General features: G+C 38.6%; 1 protein-coding gene and 1 long non-coding RNA gene across 2 annotated transcripts in view; one reads left to right on the top strand and one right to left on the bottom strand.

The window, feature by feature from the left end:
• THOC1 (THO complex subunit 1) overlaps positions 1-11,951 on the bottom strand; it is a 36,548-nt gene extending 24,597 nt beyond the window's left edge. Inside the window, exons 1-7 of the mRNA XM_016211502.2 lie at positions 11,877-11,951; positions 9,851-9,924; positions 9,697-9,757; positions 8,214-8,280; positions 7,649-7,767; positions 7,152-7,200; positions 6,658-6,753 (exon numbers count right to left, since the gene is read on the bottom strand). Coding sequence (XP_016066988.1) covers positions 6,658-6,753; positions 7,152-7,200; positions 7,649-7,767; positions 8,214-8,280; positions 9,697-9,757; positions 9,851-9,924; positions 11,877-11,930 — 520 coding nt within the window. The 5' untranslated portion in view covers positions 11,931-11,951. The remainder of the gene's footprint in view (positions 1-6,657; positions 6,754-7,151; positions 7,201-7,648; positions 7,768-8,213; positions 8,281-9,696; positions 9,758-9,850; positions 9,925-11,876) is intronic.
• Positions 11,952-12,070: 119 nt separating this feature from the next.
• LOC148092757 (uncharacterized) overlaps positions 12,071-24,704 on the top strand; it is a 39,783-nt gene continuing 27,149 nt past the window's right edge. The window contains exon 1 of the long non-coding RNA XR_015714822.1: positions 12,071-12,088. This is a non-coding gene — a long non-coding RNA (uncharacterized LOC148092757). The remainder of the gene's footprint in view (positions 12,089-24,704) is intronic.

Here is a 24,704-nt window from a genome sequence, read left to right as displayed (position 1 = left end):
TGAACCCAACCAGGGGTGCGTGGGAACCTCTGATTTATAGCCAGTTCAGAAGCACAGCTAAAAACCTGGGCTTGTGACTGGCATCTGAAGTAGAGGGCAATCCTGTGGGACTGAGCCTTTAACCTGTGGAATCTGATGCTCTGAGTACACAGTGTCAGAATTGAGTTGAATTCAACTGCTTGTTGAGCGGGGCAGCCCCTGTCCCCCATGTTGAAATTGGGTCCAGGAACCTCTTTCTGATAGATACAGAAATATAGATGTGTATATATACACAAGTTTGTATACATACATATCTTTCCTAGCTGTCCACTGAGAGGACCTAGAAAGACACTCGAGTAGCAATTAGCATATTTGGCCTCTAAGCGTACCATTCTTTTTTTTCATCTTTATTGATTTCAGAGAGAGGGAAGGAGAGAGAGAGAGAGAGAGAAACATCAATGATGAGAGAATCATTGACTGGCTGCCTCCTGCACGCCCCCGACTGGGGATCGAGCCCGCAACCCAGGCATGTGCCCTGACCAAGAATTGAACCCCGATCTCCTGGATCCTAGGCCAATGCTCAACCGCTGAGCCACGCCCGACCAGGCTAAGTATACCATTCTTAAACACAAGAAATCAGACTCTTTGGAGAAGTGGGTGATTCTAGAGCTGGGGCAGGAAAAATACAAGATGAGCCTGGACTATCTCCTCCTATCAGGAAAACTTGAAAGAAATCCCACTGGACAAAATTAGAACAACTTGAGTACAAAGTAAATAATGATACTATGGGATTATAACCCAGAGAATAAAATAAATACCCATGAGTTCATACTGAAAAAGATGACTGAATTAATAAGTAAATGAGAAAGAAGAGACAACTCTTGCTTATAGAAGAATCCCAGTTAGGAAATGTAGAAGGAATGCAAGAAATAGATAATCACCAACAGGACAACCTAATAGCAATCACTGTAGGCAAGATCCACTGATGAATATGTACTACTAAAACAAGTGGGCAAAGGTCTAAGGAGAAAAAGGGTATTTGCATAGTCTCGAAGTATCTCCTTCCAAATATTAACTACAAAGGGAAAAACAGTAACTTTGCAGCAGAGAAATATGGTGATCAAGGGTAATATCATCAGTAATAAGCATATCAACGTCATGTTGAAATGATACACTTTGGAGGGCACATCATCTCAGTGGTCTTCTTCCAACAAATCCATAACCTTAATCTAATTATGAAAAAACAGAAAACATAAATTGAAGGGCATTCAACAAAATATGTGAGCAGTGGTCTTTAAAAGTGTCACGGTCCTGTGCAGCCAGGCGTGGCTCATCGGTTGAGCACTGACCTAGGATACAGGAGATTGCAGTTCGATTCCTAGTCAGGGTACTTGCCCACGTTGCAGGCTCGATCCCCAGTCGGGGGCGTGCAGGAGGCAGCCGATCAATGACTCTTTCATCATTGATGTTTCTATCTCTCTCTCTCCTCCCTTCCTCTCTCTGAAATCAATAAAGATATATTTAAAATAAGTAAATAAAAAATAAATAAAAGTGTCACAGTCATGAGCAAAGACTGAACAACTCTCACTGACTGGGGAGATTGAAGCAACAAGACAAATAAACGCAATGTGGGATCCTGGATTAGATCTTTAAAGAGAAAAAAGAAAGTAGTGATAAAATTGGTAAAATCCAAATAAACTCTGTAGTTAACAGTCCTGTACCAATGTTGATTTTTCATTTTTGATAATAGTACCATAGTTATATAAGAGGATAACATTAGGTGAAGGTGACTGAGATACTCTCTATACTATCTTTGCAAGTCTTCAAGTTTAAAGTTATTTAAAAACAAAAAGTTTAAAAAAAGCTAGTATGCTAGATCAAGTCATTGAGCTAGTGAATCAACCTGGCTGATCATGCAGCTTTGATTACTTAAATACTTTTGTCTATTCTCTATTTATTACTTAATATATAGCAAATGCCATAATTCTCTTTAAGTAAAAAATTTCAGTCATCCTTTATTATATTTAATCGGTAAATTACATGCTAAAATGGCCTTTTCAAAGTCCTGGAATATACTCTAGGTCAAGCATATGTAAATGTCAAAAAGAAAGGAAAAAAAATAGAAAAAAATACTATAAGAAAATATCCCAAAATGCCACCCTAGTTTATGTTAGGGTGGTAGGATTATGGATAGTTTTTTCCTTCACTTTCCAATTTTCTGAAATGAGGTTGTTTCCTTTTATAAATTAAAAAATATAATTTATTAAAAGACATATATAACCCTGGCTAGGTGGCTCAGTTAGTTGGAGCACTGTCCTGTACACCAAAAGACTGCTAGTTCAATTCCTGGTCAGGGCACAAACCCAGGTTTCCAGTTCAATCCCCGGTCAGGGTGTGTACGGAAGGCAATCAATCGCTGTTTCTCTCTCACATCAGTGTTTTCTCTCTCCCTTCCCCTCTCTAAAATCAATCAAAACATATCCTTGGGTGAGGATTAAAAAAAAGATATATATATATATATATATATATATATATATATATAGTTTCAAGGTGTCTTTAGCAATATATTGTTAACCTTTCAAATAGTTAGTAAGAGGAAGAAAAAAGTGGTTTCTCTATGTCTTGTCAATTTGGAAATGCAGTATTAAAAAAGAGATCTAAAGTATTTTCTAAAAAAATGATGTGAGTGGAGGTTGGAGATAACCAGGAAGGACAAAAGAATGGCTAGGAATTGAAACCTTAGTACTTATGAGGGGGCGTACTTCATTTCACGAAGAGATAGGGCCTTCATTCGCCAAATACTGAAACAGTGACTAGGTAGCTGGCACTCTTCTAGGAACAGAGAATACAGAGGTAAACACCACAAATACACTAAAAATGCCAGATGGTATTAAATGCTAAGAGATTTGTAATCAAGTGATGATAATGTGTGAATAGAGTGGCAGGTTTAGATTAGGTGCTCAAAGACAACCCAATTTTAAAAATGGGCAAATAATTTGAATAGACAATTCTTTAAAGAAGACATACAAATAACTTTAAATCTCTAGTCATTAGGAAAATGCAAATCAAAACCATAATGAAATATCACTTTATCCCCCTTAGGATGACTATAATAAAAAAGAGACAAGTGTTAGTGAGGATGTAAAGAAACTGAAACCCACGTGCGCTGATGACAGGATTGTGAAATGGTACAGCCTAGTTGGAAAACAGTTTGGTTGTTCCTCAAGAATTTAGAGAGTTACCATACGACCCAGCAATTTCACTCTAAGTACATTCCCAAGAGAAATGAAAACATGCTCACGCAAAAACCTGTACACAAATGTTCACAGCAGCATTATTCGTAATAGCCAAAAACTGGAAACAACCCAAATGTCCACCAATCGATGAACAGATAAACAAAATGTAGTGTGTGTATATATATATATTTAAATATATCTTTATTGATTTCAGAGAGAGGAGAGGGAGAGAGAGATAAAAACATCAATGATGAGAGAGTCATTGATCGAGCCCACAACCTGGGCATGTGCCCTGACCAGGAATTGAACCCTGATCGCCTGGATCCTAGGTTGACGTTCAACCGCTGAGCCACGCCTGGCCGGGCTAAAATGTAGTATATCTTTAGAGAGAATATTTGGCCACAAAAAGAAATGGATTAGTGATACATTCAAGGCAGATGAATCTTGAAAATATTATGCTAAGTTAAAAGAGCCAAAATGGTGATGGACAGAGACTTGACTTGGGGTGGTGAACACACAATACAGTGTATAGATGATGTATTATAGAACTGTGCACTCGAAAATTCTACAATTTTGTTAACTAGTGTCACCCCAATAAATTCAATGGAAGGGGGGGAAGCCAGTCACAAAAGACCACATATTGTATTATTCTATTTTTTAAACGTCCAAAATAGGAAAATCTATGGAGACAGAAAATTAGATTAATGGTTGTTTAAGGCTTGGGGGAAAGGTAAGGATGGTGGTAAGTGGGATTGACAGTTAATGAATACAGGTTCCTCTTAGAAGAAAAAATGTTCTAAAATTAGAATCAGATAAATATGTGACAGCTGCACAACCTTGTGAATATCCTAAAGAACAATGAATTGTACACTTTAAATAGTTATTTGTAAGGTATGTTAATTCACATCTCAATAAAATAGCCCCAAATATGTAATTTAAAAAAAGGTAAATTTCCAGTAATGGAAGGCTAATCAATTAATTCAGATTAACCCTCCATGACAACTAAAAGACAACTAAAAACCTGGATAAATTACATTAATTCTATAAATATTTACAGATCATAAACCATGTTCATATCACTGTTCTGGGCAATAAAATAGAAAAATGATTTCCTTAAAAATAGTAAATACCGCCCAGCTGGGCGTGGCTCAGCGGTTGAGCATTGACCTAGGATCCAGGCAATTGGGGTTCGATTCCCGGTCAGGGCACATGCCCGGGCTGCGGGCTTGATCAATGACTCTCTCATCATTGATGTTTCTATCTCTCTCTCTCCCTCTCCTGTCCTCTCTCGGAAACCAATAAAGATATATTAAAAAAAAAAAATAGTAAATACCTGGCAAGGTAGTAAGGAATATCTGTCAAAAATCCAGAAGGCAAAAAAGATAGGCAATGCATCATTTAGCCCTGAAAGCCACTTGTCTTGAGGACATCCACCAAATAGGAGGAATGAGTTGCAAAACTGAACTAGCAGCTTCCTGAAGCAAGGATATAAAAGAGAACTTCCAGGCCCAAGGAAAGTGGGGAACCTAGTATTTCCCACCACAACCATCTTCAAGGCTGGGAACTTGTAGGCTACATCATCAGGTATGGAAAAAACAATCTGCAGTCTAGCACTAACTCTTCTTGACGATCTAAGGAACTGCAGACCTTGAGCTGGGCTGGATTAAGGCAATCTTGGACTAGTAGTAGCCCCCTTCTAAAGGTGCCTTTACTATAGAAGTAATGAAAACTGTATCTGGAGAAAGGCATCTATCTTAAGTCTCAAAATTATTTCCTCAAATATATTCTCAAATATAACATCCAACACTAACCAGACACACAAAGAGATAAGACATAAAGAGTGAGAAACAGTAGAAACAGACACTAGAGGTAGACTCACAAAGACTTAAAGTACTGGAATCATCAGACACAGAAAATAACAATAACAATGCTTACCTTGGTTAAAAACTAAAAAATAAATTTGAAAATATCAATAGGGAAGAAGAAACTAAAAAGAGACATAGTATATTTTAAAAAGACCTTCTAGAAATGGAAAATACAATAACTGAAATTAAGAACTCATTCAACAGATTATTCATAGCTAAAGAGAGAAGTAGTGAACTGGAAACCAGTTCTGAAGAAATTATTTAGAATGTGATAGACAAAGAGATGAAAATATAGAAAGCATACAAAACTGAGGACATAGTGAGAAGCTATAAGGATGTTTATTGAAGTTCTAGAAAAAGAGGCATACACAGTATTTCAAGAAACCATGGCTAAAATTTTTACAAACTTAAGGATATCAATCCAGATTCAAGATACCTACAAATATGAAGCATAAGTAAAAAGAAATCTATGCTTACTATATACTGTAGTAAAACTGAACCCCCCCCCCAATCTTAAAGAGCAAACAGAGAAACAAAATTATCTTCAAAGGAGTTCGACTGACATTTGCCTTGTCTACACAATAATGCAAGATAAAAGGAAAGTAATGATTATCTTCCATGAAATAAAATCCTGTACCTAGTGCCAACCTAAAACTTGTCTTTACTGAACCATTCAAAAATAAAGATATAAAGATTTTCAGACATAACACAGACTTGCACTAAAGAAAAATGAAAGGAGAAAATGACCACAAACAGAAGGTCAGAAGTACAAGTAGTAAATACACTGATAAATCTAGATTAATCCTGATCACATTAAATAAGTAGGAAAGGAAAAAACCCAATACAGATCTAGCACGACAAAAAGCACAAAAAACCAGTGCTAACATATACTATAGGTCTTACCACACGCATGCTGTTGCAAGCTCTTCACATATTTTAATTCACTTAATCCTTATAACATATAAAGTAGGCGCTATATTAGCCTGATATTAAAGAAGGGAAGCCTGAAGCAAAAAGATATTAAAATCTGGCATATTTAAACAGGCTGTGGAGGACTCTGAAGAACTGGCAGTGTTCCATTTCTGGACCTGGATAGCGGTTACACAGTATTTGCTTCATAATTATTCTATATATTTACTTTAAGCACTTTTCTATATGTTTATATTTCTATATATTTCACAGTGGAAAAAAGGCAAAAGAAATTGAAGGGAGATACATGTGACTAAATAGTAGTGATTTAGGGAGAAAAAGGAAGCAGAAAAATAGGCATACATTATGAAATGAAATAAAAACATGATGGTTCATATCTACATATTTCAGCATGATTCAACTGCACATTCGTATTAAGCTTTGAACTTAAAGAATCAATTACCTTCTTTTAGGGTTATCTTTATCATATACTAGAACTAGTATAAGTATTTACAAGTAAAACAAAAAAATAATAAAGTGACAATTTTCTATGCTATCTTTTAACATTTTAGAACCATTTCTTGTTGTCATCCCGACAGATTCTAATCCATTAAAAACTGGGAAAGATTTTCCAGCAAAGCACTTGTTTAATGTAAAAAAAAGCTTACCTGATTTCTCAGATAAAGGGAAAAGCCTGGCCAAAAAGAGTTGAATTCGCCCACAGAAGACTGTATTCTGGGATTTTGATAATCTTCTTAAGAGATCTAACAATATATGGAAATGAAGGTTATACAGAAGAGATCAATCTTCTTTTACATTCATACCCAAGTTTTTTAACCAGTTTGTTAAGAGTATTTTCCTAAAGCAGTAGTTCTCAAGATGGAGGTAGAAACTATTGTCAAAAAAAGCACTAAAAAATTAGAAATAAAATAAGTTTAACATGGGTAAGATAAGTTTTATCATTTTTTGGGTTTTCACTAAGTTTCAATACAGAAAAGGAACAGTTCAAAGTCAATGATCAGTTTTAATAAGTCAGATTTATTTAAAAATGAAGATGTTAATCTATTTTTAAAAATTTATTACTCGTGGTTAATTTAACCAACTGTTTTTCTAACCATACAGTATTTACATTTTAGAAATCATTTACCATTGAATTACCTACCATTGCACATACGTAGTAAATAATTTTTCCCAGCAGAATAAAATGTATTCTGAAATTAAGACAGAAATAATTACTATAGTTCAGAAGTTGTTGCATAGTCCTCTATAAGTCACAGGAAGTAAAATACCAGAGAATACTAACATGCACTGAGAATCTGCTATGCCACTTCCACTTTTTCCGGGCAAATAACATTTTTAATGAAATAAAAGTATTTTCAGATATATAAGACATAATACTAAGAAACTGTTTTAAATATGTGAAAGTGTACATTTCCTAGTTAACTATTATTACTAATAAGTAAAACTTTGTATGTTAACTTTTTCTCCATAAATGACTCTTACTTGCCTCCCCCAAGAGAGCAGAACATGTAATTCTTTCATAGGGACCAACTTTTTGGCAATCAGCAATATTAAAAATACAAGCAAAATAAAATCTACCCTCATAATTCTGGATAATAGAGAGATAATGTTAGTAGAAAAAGAATCTAAGGAACTTACTGATTTCCAAGTAGCAACATTTTTTTCCACAAAAGTGAATATCGTGTCACACTGATCCAAAGGAAGACAATCCAAAACATCTCCCAACAATACAAAAGGTGTAGATGCGGTACAAATACCTTTAAGTGGAGCACAAGCAAAAATGAAGGGGAAAAAAGTTTAAAATACTGTCAAGTAAAATAGCCCACGCAAAATCATTCTAAAGAATATCTTTAAGGTACAATTTGTCAATCCTAATAAGCTTTTAACAGACAAGAAATAAGAGGAACCTAAAAGTCCCCAAACAGGACATACTCAAGCTTTGGTAATGTGCACTCATTAGAATTATAATTATTCTTGATAACACTTCTAGAGCATTTACTATATGTCAGGCACACATATACTAACACATTTAACCCTATGAGGTTGATAATATTATCTCTAGTTTACAGAATGGGAAAGCTGAGACACAGAGAAGTTAAATAACTTGCCCAAGATTAGAGAGCCACCCGGCCAGGGCTGAGAAAAAGTTTTAAATAAAGCATATCATGTCCAAGATTACTTAAAAAATAAAACCCTTACTTACCTTCAGTTACTCCCCCAATAGCAAGGGAAATAATAGCTAAAACATTTTCACACGATGAATGATTTATCTACCAACAGAGGAGAAAACAACTTAATTTAGGAGCCAGAGTTCAGACTAATTTGATTAACAATAAAAACATACTCTGACAACTGATTATCACAAATATGGGATAAAGATATTTCTCACAGAAGATAAACTTATTTTTAAGATGAAAATACAAACAATGAATAGTAATAGTTTACTAATCGTAGAAGTATATCAAGTGAATAAGAAGCAGGCAATTCACTTAAATTCCAATGGTTTTACAAAAATGGTTACATTAGCATGATTAAGGCTGTAAGCTAATCAAGGACAGAAGTACTGATGCCATAACTCAATGAATGGCACAGGGCAAAGGCAGGGCCTGGAGAATGAATTGTACTTGTGCATCAATATGTCTGACGGAGGGTTTTAAATATATCTTTATTGATTTCAGAGAGAGGAAGGGAGAGGGAGCAAGAGATAGAAAACATCAATGACGAGAGAGTCATTGATTGGCTGCCTCCTGCACGCCCCTGACGGGATGGAGCCTGCAACCTGGGCCCTGACCGGGAATCGAACCCTGATGGCCTGGATCCTAGGTCAATGCTCCACTGCTGAGCCACGCCCAGCTGGGCATGAGGGAGGGTTTTAATAGAAGTGAAGCAGTACCTAGGTTCGGTTAACATCATAAAAACCAGTTCATTAACTGTTGTTTTACACAACCACCTTGAAAGAATGGTATTTGCCTTCTTACAAATGAAACAGAGGACCAGGAAAGCAAAGTAACTTGCCCAATGCCTCACAAAGGTCAGTATGTAGGCCTGAAGAAGAGGAAAGAATGAATTTTGATGCAGAATTGCCCCAAAGAATGTGACACAGTTTTATCACAAGAAAAAGATCTACCTTCTTGGGATTCAGCCTTCACTTAACCAAGAATAAACTTTTGAAACTTTCATCTGGGTGCTCCACTAATGTTAAATAAATTCAGATTTTTCATTTTTAGAGTAAATTTATCAACTGAAGCTTGACAGGTGCTATTCTTTTATGTTGATGAGAGGGATGTCATAAAAAAATGAGAGCATGGAACCCCAGTTCCCATGCTGAACATTCTTGGACTGGACTTTTCGTGCAACTTCAGGATGTGTCACACTGTTCATACAGCAAAGGGAGAAGGTCCAACTTCAAATTCTAGTTCTTACTCAGAAAGACACTTTTCTCATACTATTCACTTAGAGAGAGCTCTCTTCATTTATTAAACCAAACCCTTAAATTGCACTTGTGCTGTCAAAATCCTTAATTATTACATAACTCCTATACTATAATCAAGTCAGCTTTTAAAAAGTAGCGAGCTCACTCTAGAAGAAGTAATCATACTTATTCATTCTAAGAATAAAGACAATTTTAAAAATGGCATAGTTTATTAATCTGCCAGCAAAATCTTAACAATAAAAAATATACTTACAATTTCTTCTTCTAGAACACCTCTGAAAGCTTGGTCAAGGGTACATTTTTTTTCATTTTCACTGTTAAAAACAAAAGACACTTTGATGTTTTAAAACAGTACAGGTAAGCATAAAGATTCAGGCAAGCATATTTCAGAGATATCAATGCCTTACCTGCCAGGTAACTGGCTGAAGGTATTCAACAATGGCTTGATATTTTTGTTGTTCAGGGCCTCTCTGGTAGACTTCTAGAAGATAAAAACAGTAAATAAATGGAAAGATTTTTGCTTATTATTTACTGAAAAATGTCATTTTTTAATATTATGTCCAACTAAAAAAAAGTTTGTAACTGGGAAAAATTACTTACCAGTCATTTTATCAGTAGTTCTTATTCAAAGGCCACTTACTGATACAGACTCTCATTGCTTTAAACCTAACAAGAGTTTTCTGGCTTGACTTTCTCATTCCAGTTTTTCCCTCCTACCGTCTCTTTAAACACTACATTCATGAGAATATTTTGCTTTTTTTTTAAAAAAAAGTCTCCAATGGCTTCTTATTTACAGATTTTGGTTTTGAGTTTTCATATCTCCTCTCAAGGTCCTTGATGATAATATCCTAATCTATCCAATCTAATTTCCTACCCCCCCACAGACACAGACTCTTCAGTGAGGTCTAGCCATTTCCTCCCATGATTTTCTACCAAGCTCACTCTAGTGTATTCATACATTCATGTTCTTATTTCCACCTGTTCATACAAACTGTCCATTCTTCAGGACCCATCTCAAGTCCTACCTCCTCTAGGTAGCTTGCTCAGCACAGTGCCTCACACACAGTAAACACTGAATAAATACCTGCTGATTATCTTATAGTAGTCATAATTGAAAGACAAAAATGTGGCAGTCGTTCCTTCTGTGAAAATTCACTTACAGTTAAAAAGTCATCTTATTACCTCAAGGAGTTAGATTTATACTGGAAATGTCCATTCCTGACTCTGTCAAGAATAGGCTGTCATCTTGGGCAAATCCCTTAACATGCACGGGCGGAGAACCTTTTTTCTGCCAAGGACCACTTGGATATTTATAACATCATTCTTGGGCCATGCAATATTATCAACTTAGGTTAGCTATGAAAAAAGCCCCCAGATGGATTGAATTTCAAGTCCTGCCTGCCGCTGCCTTGGCAGGGCCAGACCAAGTGATTTCGCAGGTGTTTATACTTCTCCCATCTCTGCCTTAATGCTTCATTTTCCTCACCAGTTACACAAGAGGGTTGTTGTAGATCCTTACCACCTGCAGCAGAAGTGGCATCACCTGGGAACTTGTTAGAAAGGCAAAAATTCACACCCCACTCCAAACCTACTGAATCAGAATTTATATTTTTCAATACATATCTCCAGGAGATCCCACCACACACTGAAGCTGAAGAAGCACTATACTAGATGATCTCCAATTAAGTGGTCCTTCCCAGGGCTAATATGATCTTGGATATTCCTAACAATTACTCTTAGCAGAATTTCAAAGCACCAGAGATTACAGCAAAATGCACAGAAGTAATTCTGGTGACATAAACAACATATAATCTGGTAAAAACAGTGCTAAGAGTTAAGTAAGCTAACATAAGGTGTTTCTCAAATGCTAAAACTACTCTTCCCCAGTGTCTAAGAATAAGATGACATCTGGCAACCCTTCCCAAGCTGATCTGTTCGCCTTTTCCACTTACGATCTCTTAAGCGACCTCTTAGGAGTGAGATACGGAGGGTTAAAGGTGTGAATAAGCCGCAGAACCACCACCTGGAAATTAGGAGGCGGGGCGGGAGCCAGTTTTTTGGGCTAAAACCACTTCGACCCTCCCCTTTTCAGCAGCGCCCTCCCAGTTCTGGAAACACCTGCCCGGCTAAGCGAGCTCAGCAGAGGAGCTGGACCACACGAGTCACAATCCGCGGACGAGCCCTTCAAGCAGGGCGCCCAGAACGTGGGGTCCCGGATCCCGCCGGCGGGGTGGCGGAAGCGGACTGCAAAGGCGCGGGAGAGGCAGGTAAATCGCCTTTCCCCCTCCCAGCCCCCGACGGGGGCAGCGCCAACGCTGCGGCGTACACACTTCTGTCGCCTCTTTACCCCAGGGCAAAATCCCAATAATTTCAGGGAGAGGGGGGCAAAGAGTAGCGCCGGGGCCAGCTCGCACCCTCCCGCCCCCCACTCACCGTGAACCGCGTCCGCGCTTCGGGTAAACTGAAGAGCGGCGGCGTCGGAGACATCTTCTCGGCTGCGCGTGCCCGCCACCGCGCTGCGGCGCAGACCGGTGACGTCAGGCCGGGAGCAACGAGATCACCGGCTCGGTGTGCGGCTAGAGCGGCCTGCGAGCCGAGGGGCGGGACGGCTGGCCATTGGGAGCTTCCGTGGTGACCGAATGCAGGTGGGCGTTGGGAGCTGAGCCAACCGCACCATGCCGAGTCCGGGTTCGGGGGTAACCACTGGGGTGACGGCCTCTGGGCGGCCGCGCCCTGTAAGCTCTGCGCCGCGGGGCGGGGACTGGGTCTGACGCGCGCGGCGGCGGGTTTTCCTGGTTTGGGGCCGCCGGGCTAGTGACGGCTCAGCGCCCCGCGCGGGAGGGTAACCGCCGCCCGGGAGCCCAGCGCCGGCGCGTTATCTGGGCAGGCTCCGGGCGGGGGAGGCCGTGGCCGTGGGCTGCGGGGCCGCAGTCATTCTCCCCCAAGGAGTAGTCTCAGATCCGGGTGTACGCATCAGCCCTGTAGCTCGGCAGCCGCAGTTCACTCTCCCTTGAAATAGAAATAATGCCTGTGTCACAGCGCTGTTGAAAAGCGCTAATGAAATAATGCAGGTGTGGCTTGTAAAGCACTATAAGGGCTATTGTTAATGTCTTGGAATGAGTTAACTCTGCTGGCATATATAGGCCTCTACAGAAAGAAAGACGGAGGAGGAACGCCGCACTCTGCGCTGATAGGAAAGTGGGGGGCTCCGCGTGCGGGGTAGAGGCACCCCTGCAAAAACCCGTCTCCTTACCAGTTTCCCCCCTTGTCTCCTCGCCCCGGAGAGGCAGGGCTAAGCGGAAGCCAAGTAGCAGGAACTGTCTTAGTTGGAGTTATGCGGTGGGGAGAGAAATTATGTATTGACCTAAGTGCGAAGAAATTTCTGTCGGTTCTTGTTCCCTTCCACGTGTCCCTAAAAGAAGAAAGTTAAGTATGCTTTCCCTGAGCTTCATTGGCATCCACTGAGAATACGGGAAGAGAAGGCGGGAAGTCAACAAAAAGATAACTTTGCGTAGTGTCGCCTGTAAGTGGGAATTGTGAACAACGATGGCCACCTGGAGCACTGCAGTCTTTTTTTAGAGTCAACAGAATCATTCAGGTTTGATTGTGTAACAAATCTCAAAATTGGCAAAATAAACTGGTATTAACTGATTTAATAGGCAGGTGTAATAATCATATTACAGGTGATTATCTAGAGCACAACTAAGACCTGAGAAAAAGAATATATATATATTTTTACAAAAATCCAAACATAAGAGCTGAAGTTTACTGACGCATCTATCAAAGCCCAGCCGCTTAGAATTCTATTATTTAGCAAACATATGTTGGGTATATTGTACACAATGGACAGTATTTGTTGAAAGAATAATAAATATAAACGAATGAACAAAATAATAAATCTTAACCTGTTTTGAGAAGCTCTTAGTTTGGTTGACATAAAAGAAACAATTATAGTATGCATACAATTTCTATCATAAGTAATTTAGATAATAGCTGTTGTAAGAGTTCAAAGGAGAAAGAAATCGCTACCAGATGAGGTGGTCAAGGAGCCTTCATGGAGAAGATAGAATATGAGCTGGACCCAGAAGAATTCCAATGGACATAGGTAGTGGGAAGGACATTCCTCATGGAGAGAGTGGTACGAGCAAAGGTGTAGAGAAGAGAAAGCATAGTGAGAGATAGCTGTCTACTTTAACACTGGGTTCTGAACAGAAAGAAGCCTGAACAACCAAGTTGGAACCAGATTGTATTAATGTTTGAGGTCAAAGAATGCTATAGGTTTAAAAATGGCTTTTACGCTTCCTACCAAGTTATAGCTGGCAGTATATTTGGGGGAATGGAGAGAAATGAACGATTTTGCTGCCAAGTGAAGAAACACCAGATAAACAGTAGGGAAAAAAAGCAGCAATCTTCAGGGGATAATGAGGCGTTACTGTTTAATGGGTACAGGTTTTGGCTTGGTGTGATGAAAGTTCTGGAGATGGATAGGGGTGATGGTTACACAACAATGTGAATGTACTTAATGCCACTGAATTGTACACTTAAAATGGTTAAAATGCTAGATTTTATGTACAAAGTAAAAAAACCCCCACAATCCTTAAAAACATCAGTCTGATCCAGATAGCTTAAAAAGGACAAAGATATCACAGATATCAGTGTGATTTGAGACCTCAAGATAAGATATTTTAAAAAGCCAGGAAGTAGTAGGTAATGCATTTTAAAAAGATGTCCATCAAAATCAGTACAGTAAAAATACTTTAGCGTTTAGATCGCTTTAATAAATGCTTTATAATTCCCAATGGACTTAACATATGATACCTCGTTTTACCCTCTAAGTGATATTTTGAGGTGGATAATACAACTGTTAGGTCCATTTTACACACGAGGAAGCAAGCTCAAAGAGATGGGGTTCTTGATGGACATAACTGGTGAAATGAGATTACCCAGGGCTTTTGATTCCAAATTTCATGCTCTTTACACTAGGTTATACTGTAGTAATAAGTTTTATTGAGCACCTTCTATGAACCAGACACTTTTCTTGTACTATTTCTACTCCTTACAACAACATTGTACATAGTTATATGTCGGTGAAGAAATAGGCTGCTTTTTCCTAGGTCACATGGCTAGAGAAAGCTAGTTTGGGATTTGAGCGTGCCTTTAATCCCAAAGCCTGTATTTGTTCTTAACTCTTGAATCTTTAGTAACACATTGGCCTAGTTAATGTCTCATAAGTTATTTCCTTACAGGTGGGTAATGTTAAGGGTCATAGTATCATCAGAAACACATTATGAGTTTTTTTAGAGTATGTAATAATAAAAAGGGCAGACATCTAGTAAAAAGTAACCTCTTCCCTGAGATTTATTGTGCACTTGTTTTTTCTCTTATGCCAATGAAGGTAAGATGAACAAGGCATTGCCTCCCTGTTAGGAAATATCCTCCACGGCAAATTCTAGGCTGAGTGGTTTTGACCAGCTCTGAGCATTCACGCCGTTATTCCTCTTCTTTTCCTCTGTGTGAGTCCAGTTGGATCTCACCATGGCAGTGAGATCTAGGCGAAAAGGACCAGGGGCAGCGTAATCTGCTTTTCTCGTATTGATGCTCTAGCCTAGGCAAAAGGAAACTTTGCTCCAAACTCACCAGTTAACCACTAGGATGCTGGATTGCAGCTTTTGTTGGTTCAGGTTCTGGGCCTTTGCCATCTTTTCCTTTCTCTCTCTTTGTGATTTGAATGGATTGAAAGAATTATATTGACAGGGAACTGATGTTTGAGAGGAAAAGCTGAGCAAAAAGAATGAGACTCCTTATTTGGGAAAGGAATGCAACTGGGAAGAAATATAATGGGAGAGGGATGGCACTTTGTGAATATTTTTGTGGAAAAAGAGGAAATACATGAAAACTGTAGGTGCTGTATTTTTATAGAATGGTGGCAATTTTAAAGCATTTTGTATTAATGTACTGTTCATTCGACATATTTATTGAGTGCCTATTATCTGCTGGGCACAGGTACAATTTGGATTAAATATGCAGTATTATTATTTTATTACATTTTAAGTACTGTGTATATCATTATCTAGTATACATGGTAAAATCCTGTTTGGTGAGCTTGGTTGGAAAATGGATGAGCATAATTCAAGATGAGAAATAGAATAGTGGATGCCTCCTTTCCCTGGTAAGTCTAGCTTCCTTATAGGAGTAGGCAGAGATTTTGCCTGAAATTGTACCATTGCTTGGCTTATTCCCATATCCTGTCCTGTCTCTCTCTTCCCCTTACTGGTTTCTTTTGAGATCACCTTTCTAAGTCATTTGCTCACAAATTCTCACCTCAAGGTTTGTTTCTGGAGGTCCTGATTCTGTTAATTTGGGTATACCAAGAAGCAGACACCAACACAATATTAGATGTGCAAGCAGTTTATTATGGAGGGAGCAGGGGCAGGCAGGGGGAGCTTGCAGACCACAATGCAGCTGACACCTCTGAAAGGAAGGAGGGTCAGGTAGGAAGTTTGAAATGCAGCTCCAAGAAAGGTTTGATTTTGCCAGTGGGGAGTCCTCAGGTCAAACTTCCTAGCTGAAAGAATACTGCAGTTTGCCAGAATGGGTGTGCTCCCTCTGCCATGCTCGGTCATTGACTAGAAGCAGCCTTAGAAAGCCTGGCCTCTGTGCAAATGTGACTGATCCAGAGGGCAGTAGCTGGGCTGTCAGTTGTGCTTTCCACAGCAAAAGATCTGATTGGAGCATTTCCATACACCAAGAGGTCACCAGTTTGATTCCAGGTCAGGGCACATGCCCGGGTTGCAGGCTTGATCCCCAGTACGGGACAATGGATCCATATTTCTCTTTCATCAATGTTTCTATCTCTCCTCCCTTCCCCTCTCTCTAAAAAAAAGTCAATTAAAAAAAAAGAGAGAGAAAGAAAGAGAAAAGGACAGGTCTAGAATCTTCAGAACCTTGGACCTCTCTGGAGTTTTAGCCTCTTCTGCACACTACAGTCTTTTGGAATCTCATGGAACACAATGTTTTTAAGTTCTGTACTTTTTGCATAAACTGTTTCAGAGGAGAGTCATTTGCTTTCATTGGTCACCTTGCCTCCACTCTGTGGAGCATCTGATTTCCTTCACATGACTGGTGATTTTTCATTACATGTTCATGTTTATAAAGGAAGGTTAAGATTGTTCAGTCCTAATAGTTGTTGCAGGGGCTGCTCAGCACATTTCCCACTCCTCACTTGCCATTCCCACCCCCTTTCACCTCATTCTCATAATAGACAAAACAGTTGTGGGCATATGATCAGACCAGGCCAGCAATAAGTCTATGAAACTTTTTTCTGCAGCTGGAAAATGTGGCTGCTGTACTCGCCAGAATTCATTTTTATAAACAATAGAAACCTACTTTGGTTAGTATTTTGAGAAGTAAGTTATTGGGAGGGTATCAGGGAGTTTATACAACCAAGTGGAAGGCTGGAGATTAAGCTTGGGCTCATTGGAAGCAAGACAGTTTCAGTCTTAAGATGTCCCTGCTAACACCACCTCTAATGGTTTGGCTCTGCTCCTGGATTCTGTGGCCCCTAGACACTTGCCACCACGTCACTGAACACTCACCACCACACCATGTTGCTGCAGCTATCCTGCGTCATTTCCAGCTTTCAGACCTTTGCATTATTTCCTCTAGATTCAAGGTCTTGGCTGGGAGAATCTGAGTGGCTACACCCAGGTCTTATGCTTGTGCCCTGGCGTCCAGAGAACAGAGAAATTTATGCCTGTTATTCCTCTTTAAGCTTCTGCAGTGAGCTGCAGAGCCCTATTTTGAGAGCTCCCTCCTACTGGAAAAAGGGTATTTGGATGCTGAGCAGCCAGCAGGATAGCATCTATTGGTTGTTCCATACAATTTTCTATTACCTCAGGGGCTGTGGTGAACATTGAGCTGATGTTGCCATCTTTTCTATCACTAGGAGAAAGCCAATCTACAGAAAGAGAAAATGAGACCAACCCACAGAAACAGCTGAAAGATGGGCTACAGGCAAAGAAAAGGGAGGAAGAGGAAGATGTTTGGTAGAGAGGAGAGATGTAGGTGGGGTAGGGGGGAGAGAGATGAGAAAGTGGTGGGAAGAGGGATTAACTACAGACTTTTTTGAGCTCTGGGCTTTTTCATGTCAGATGACAGCTCTGTTATCTTCTAAGTGACATTTAAGAACCATTAAATCCCTTTTTGGTAGGTTAATGAACTTTGTTGTTAGATTTCATTCATTTGCCATCAAAGGATCCCAATTAATGCAAGAATTGAGGTGGGTTTCATCTACAGTTTTGTGAGTTACTGTTTAGTTTCCCTTTCATTTTTCAGTGCCAGAAAGAGGAGCTGCGCCACTCCTATGAAGTTCTGAATGGAGTAGGTTGACTTTCAAATGATCCATTGTACTAGAGATTATGGTCTAGCAGTTTTGCATGCCTCTATTACCTCCCATGAGCCAGGAAGTCTGTAGTTGGATTTTACCTCTGAGCAGTGGTGGATCTTTTTTTTGGATGCACAGGAAAGTAGCAGGCATGCCTCCTCTTAGGTGAGGGGTGACTTGAGTGGCTGTAGACGTTAATATGAGCCTATTGTTATATGATTGGAAGAGCCTGGTAAGTAGGATTTCTTTTCTGTACTAATGATGACTCTAAGACCCCAAATTATGTCAACAGAGCTTGGGAAGTTTTAGAAAGGGATGGAAGAGAAGAAGTGTTGTTGTCTGGGTAACCTCCCAAAATAGAGTCAAAGACTTTGTCTAGGTAATTTATTTGAAAAGTGATCCAAGGAAGCAGTGGAACTAGGGAGAAAGAAACAGAGGAGGAAAAGTCATTGCAAAAGTACATTATGGTATTGGTCACTGCTATGGGTTGACTGGAATTCAGTTTTGCTGCAATCTTGAGAAGCTGTATATAACGGGTCTCAAATTTGCCTGCTCAAAGAAAGGGGGAAAGCATTTATCCATTAACATCCGATCCCTATTAATCTAAGGCTGACTTATGGGACATTGCTGTTGTGCATGTGTGAATAGGTAGAGGGCTTCCACAGGGGTTCTGTGCAGTCATACAATATTAGAGAAGCTCTGGGAAGAAAAACAAAAGGTGCATGGTGCAGCTGAGGTGAAATGCTTTCAGTGTCACCTGGGTGGACTTGGCTGTCACAGCAGTGGCTAGAGTAAAAGTGCGTCCGAAGGATGGGAAGCGGGGCCAAGAGATGTCTCACGTAAGGGGGGAAATGTGCTGAATTCTTAATCTTATATAAAACAGGAGCTAAAATAAATTGTTTAGTTGTATCTTAGTAATTAATAGATTCAAGTATATAGATTTTAAAAACAGAAATAATAACCATTTGTAGAACCTAAAATAATATGTATACCTCCAAGATCACTGGAGAAAATAAGAAAAACATAAAGTTCATAGAACAAGAGTTAGGAAACAGGCAATGAAAGCAAAAATAGACAAGTGGGAGTCCATCAGCCTAAAAAACTTCTGCACAGCAAAGGAAACAAAAGAATTAAGAAGACGTACAATGGCCAACAGATATATATCTGAAAAGGTGTTCAACACTAGTCATCAGGTAAATTCAAATCAAAACCACAATGGACTGTCAGCTCACAGCTGTTAGAATGGCTGTTATCAAAAAGAGAAGATAGCAAATGTTTGTGAGGATGTGGAGAAAGGGATCCCTTGTATACTGTTGCGGGGAATGCAAAATGGTCCAGCGACTATGAAAAACAATATGGAGGTTCCTCAAAAAATTAAAAATAGAACTGCCATATGATCCAGCAACCCTACCTCTGTGTATGTATGCATATATCCAAAGAAAATGAAATCAGTATCTCAAATGATACTGTAGCATTGTAGCACTATTCATGATAGCCAAGATATGGAAACCACCTAAGTGTCCACTGATGGATGAATGAATGAAGTAATGTGAGATATATATGTATGTATGTATATGTGTATATACACACACTATAAAGATGTAAATATATGCACACACAGCCTTAAAAAGAAGGAAATTCTGCTATTTTGCAACATGAATGAAACTGGAGGGCATTATGCTAAGTAAAATAAACCAGACACAGAAAGACAAATACTGCATGATCTCATGTATATACAGAATCTGAAGAGTTGAATTCATAAGAGCAGAGTAGGTTGGTGGTTGCTAGGGGGTAAGGGGTGGGGGAAATGGGGAGATATTAGTCAAAGGCTACAAACTTAGTTATAAGATGAATAAGTTCTGAGGATCAGAACTTATACAGCATGGTGACTATAGTTAATAATACTGTATTGTGGACTTGAAATTTGCTAATAGAGAAGACCCCTTAAGTGTTCTCATCACATGCAAATAAAGTAACCGTGTGAGGTGTTATGTTCATTAGTCTGTGGTAATAATTTCACAATGTATATGTATACCAAAACATCATGTCATACACCTTAAATATGTACAGTTTTTGTCAGTTATACCTCAACACTGGGAAAAATTTGCCCTACCAGATATAAACATAGCATTTAAGATACTATAGTTAAGATTTAGGGAAAGATAAATAAACTAATGAAAGAGAATAGGGAGCCCCCCAAAAGATGCACACACTATGTAGAAACTTTGTATTTCATTGTATCACATAAGACATTGTGACTCACAGTCAGTAGGAAAATGGGAGAGTGATATTATCATCCTGGGACAATTGATTATCCCACATGTGGGGAAAAAAAGGATCCTTCATATAAAAAAATTCCAGGAGGAATAAAGACAAAGTATGAAATGCAAAACTAAATTATTTGGAATATATCTTAATTACGTTGCAATAGGGAGAGATTTCTGAAACAAACAAAAAATATTTTTTTAAAGCATAAAGGAGCACTGGCTGGTGTGGCTCAGTTGGTTGGGCGTCATCCTGTGTACTGAAGGTTTGCTGGTTCCATTCCAGGTCAGGTCACATGCCTGATCGATGTTTCCTTCTCACATCGATATTTCTCTCCCTCTCTCTAAAAGAAATCAATAAAAAATCTTTAAAGAAACAAAAGAAAATATTGATAATTTTGGCTATATTAAAATTAACTTTATCTCATCAAAAGACATAATAAAAATGAAAAGTGGGATTTAGAGTGGTAGAAGGCATTTGCAACTCATATAACCAGTGATTAGCATCTAGAATATATTAAACACACTTATAAATCAGTTAAAAGTGGCAAGAAAACCCATAAAATAACAATGGCAAAAGACATAAACAGGAAATTCATGCAGAAGAGGAAACAAAAATGCCTAATTTCAACTAATCAGGGAAATGCATTAAACAATACTGAGATATTGTTTCTCATCTATCAGATTGGCATGAGTTAAAAAGCCTGACGAATGAATGTGGGTGAGGAGGTGAAGCTTGTATACTCAGCTGATGGAAATGTAATCTAGTACAATCATTTGGGAAAAGAATTTAGCATTCTAGTAAGGTTGAAGATGTATAATAATCTTCAGTCCAACAATTCTACTCTAGGTATAAACACAAGAGTTCTTAACACATGTATATAGGGACATGTTCAAGAATGTTTATTTCAGTACTGTTGGTAATGCCACAGAATTAGAACTGCCAGGTGTCAGCCAGTGAATTGGTGAATATAGTTTTAAATATTCAATTGATGAGTATGTAAGGCAGTGAAAATTAAAGAACTAGTTGTACTTTTCTAAGTGGGAATGGATCACTGGTGGAAGTGAACATGATTTATAATTTCCAAAAGGAATATAAAATCTTGTGGAGGAAAGAGAAGGTTCTGGGGATTGCCAAGGGAAAAAACATTTTGTGAATAATGAAGTGTTTTTAAAAAGAAATTTTACTAAAATATGATCCTTAAGTTTCTTTCTATCCATAACACAAAATTACCTTAAATTCCATTGATATGATAGCTTCTTGAAGTAATTGGTTCTTACCACAGGAGGGCAGCATTTGCATGGGGATTTTTTCTGGAAAGTAGCACAGTGGGAAAACAGACAAAAAGCAAGCTTTTTCTGTTTGAATGTGTTCCTATCTGATTCGGATTCCGGTACTGACCTTCAACTGCCTTAGTCAAAGCAAATTTTAAGTAAGTTATTACAGAAAATGGTACGTATAGTGCTGTGTTAGAATACTTTATATTCCTTAGTTCTTAACAACTCAGCTCTGTGCTGCAGAAGGCAAGAATGCACATCTTGACTTTGACGGTGTTTTTCAAGTTCCTCTAATGGCTGTTTATATCAGTTTAACAAATGTGATATACTTACATCAGAGGAGATTGCTAAGTTATGATTATTTCATGAGTTTTTGTGACCCTCACTTAACGTGTTATTTTTAATACACTTAGAGGAAAATGAAGCACTTTGCCCTCAGGGCTAGAAGAAGGCTCTGCCACTTGGTTCTGGTTAGACTTTCCACTACAATGTTTCTTTACCCAACTCCAGCTTCCCTCCACCCACTTTGTAAATGGAAAATAGTGAAGAGTTTCCTGTTTTGAAGTCAGCACCAGACCTACACTAAATTGTCAGTGTTGATGGCAATGAATAGTAGGCTGGGAGACTAAGATAGCATTTTTATTCAGACCCTGTCCCCACAGTGATTGTATTTGAATGTCTGCCTTAATGAAAACAGAAACCTGATCAATCTATTCCCAGCTAAAAATCCTTCAGTGGCTCCAAGTAGCTTTCAAGACCTAATTGAATTAGCTCCGTGTTCTAAAATATTAATGATGTGGCCCTGCCTAACCTGCCAGCCTTGTACATTAATATATTCATATTAAAAACAGCTACTATATGCTAAGCACACATTATATGTCATTATTGTCTTTCATACTTTATATACATGATGTCATTTATTCCTTTTTGAAATAGTGTGTGCAAATGAGGAGACCAAAACTCAGAGAACTTAAAAAAATCTTTATATAACTGGGATTTGAACTTGAGTGCATTTGACTCCAAAGTCATAGCTATACATTACACTTCTCTCATCTTGTCTCTCACAAGCACACACTCTGCAGTCACACTAAGCTACTCTCAGTTCCGTTTATGTCATAACTTTTGCATACATTTTTGCTTCTTCTGAAATGTGTTTCTCACGTGCTCTAACTGGTCAAATCCTCCTTGTGTTTAAGACTCAACTTAGTCATCACCTGGTGTGTGTGGTTGACCCTCCCTGACCCGTTCAGTTGTGTTCTTGCCCTTGCTCGGAGTTACAGGGTCATAGTCCTGAGTAGTCTTCCTTAGAATGTGTGTGTGGTAGTGCAGCAGAAGATTGAAGAGGTGATTGCTGATGTTATACTAGAAGAACCATTGTTCTGTGAAGGGTGGAAATCCATTTTTAGCTTGAGCCCCAACAAGGAAGTGATTCTTCCTTCCACTGGGAACAAAATTTAGACCATCTCCTTTGACTCCAGGATGAGTCACTAACAGAGAGAGCGATAGAGAGAGAAAGAGAAGGGGAGAGAGGGTCAGAGAGAGAGAACTGATTGAAGCAGTAACTAAAATTTCAGAACAGAGCTTCCAAGTTAGAAGGAGTTGCAGGGCCAAGAGCAGAAAACCATTACCTGGGTTAACAGGCCAATAGGCAGCTGTAGTTGAAGGTGAGACTTGAAATGAACTTGGAGTCTTTGCAAATGTAAAGACCACAGGGGCCTTGGAAGTAAGGAGCAACAGCCCATGCCCTAGCCACTATAGGAAGGATTGGGGTACTCAGGAGGGGTAAATAACAGAGAAGCAACATTCCTTTCTTAAGATTCTTAAGCTTAATGCTGTTTGAACATGCTATATGGGAACAAATTTTGAGGGATTATATCTCCAACATTTCATTTCTTTTTAAAAAATTGGGAGCTAGACTCTTCACTTAGATTTGTAGCATGAGCATTGCTTTTTTTTTTTTTCAATCCTCACCCAATGACATGTTTTTATTGATTTTAGAGAGAGGAAGGGGGAGAGAGAGAGGGAAAGAGAGACAGAGAGACATTGATGTGGGAGAGAAACATCCATTGGTTGCCTTCCACATGCGCCCTGACTAGGGATTGAACCCACAACCCAGGTATGTGCCCTGACCGGGAATCCAATCCACAACCTTTTGATATATGGGACAGTGTTCCAACGAACTGAGCCACCCTACCAGGGCGGGCATTGCCTTCTTATTTAGCTATGGCTTCTTCCGCTTTTTTATTTGCATTTTGAACAGTTTTTTTAGTTGAGACTCTGGAAATTTCCAGGCTAAATTATGGCTCCATTTTCTTGACAGGAAGGAGTTCTTTAAAGATATGGCCTTCTTAGTTTCCCATTTCAAGTATTTTCTTTTTATCACCCATTCTCAAAATATTATGAGAAAGGGAAGGGACTTAGCATTTACTAAGCATAGCATTTACTAAGTGCCAGACAATCTTTCACTTATTTAATTCCCAACACAGTATCTATGGTGTGTTAGTATTTTCACTTTAATAGAGGCAGAGATAGAGAATGATAGAGATTAAATAACCTGCTAGTAAGTAGGGAAGCTGAGATTTGAATAGCTTCCACTACCGTACGGTCTCCCAAATTTGAATGAAGAATATGCCCCCATACCTTTTTAAAGGTAAACATTCCCACAGGCCCCTTGTGTTGACTAAAATTATTTTATGTTTATGACATAAGCATGCTTTATGATATATAACTATAAAACTAAAAGCAAATACACAAATTAAATAGAAAGAAAACCTCAAGTAACATTAATAATGGACAATTAGTATGACTTTGTTGAAATAAAATTGAGGCTTGCAATGTAAATACAATATTGATTCTTATGGTATTTTTAACTGCTATGTGATGATTTCATTTCCACATTATTTGTTTTCTCTTTGAACTACTGTGGAAATCCTAGATTTGTACAGCACATTTTGATACAATTTAGACTTTTCTTGGTCCAAGTGATTATTTTGTTATGAAATCCACCTCTGTTCATTAGCCCATGAAAGTAAAAAAGAACTGTATTACTGGAATATCTCCTCCTTGAGAGTGGCCCTTTGCCCTTTTCACTATTGTATTCTTGGTATCTAGAACACTGCCTAGCACATAGTAAGTGCTTAATAAATGTTTATTGAATGTAGGAGTTAATAAACAAAGAAATACTTGGGGTTAATGCATTTTTTAATGTAAATGCAGGCCCTGAAATTTTGTGGCAATAATAGATTGTAAGGTAGTCATCCAGATGATTCAAAATGTGCGTATGTTGCTGAGATAGTATTTCAAGATATTATTTATTGATACCTCCCTGTGTTGGTC

Source organism: Miniopterus natalensis, chromosome 7 (genome assembly GCF_054644295.1).
Source record: "Miniopterus natalensis isolate mMinNat1 chromosome 7, mMinNat1.hap1, whole genome shotgun sequence".
In the NCBI taxonomy this organism is placed as follows: domain Eukaryota; kingdom Metazoa; phylum Chordata; class Mammalia; order Chiroptera; family Miniopteridae; genus Miniopterus; species Miniopterus natalensis.
This window is presented reverse-complemented; position numbering and strand designations above follow the sequence as displayed.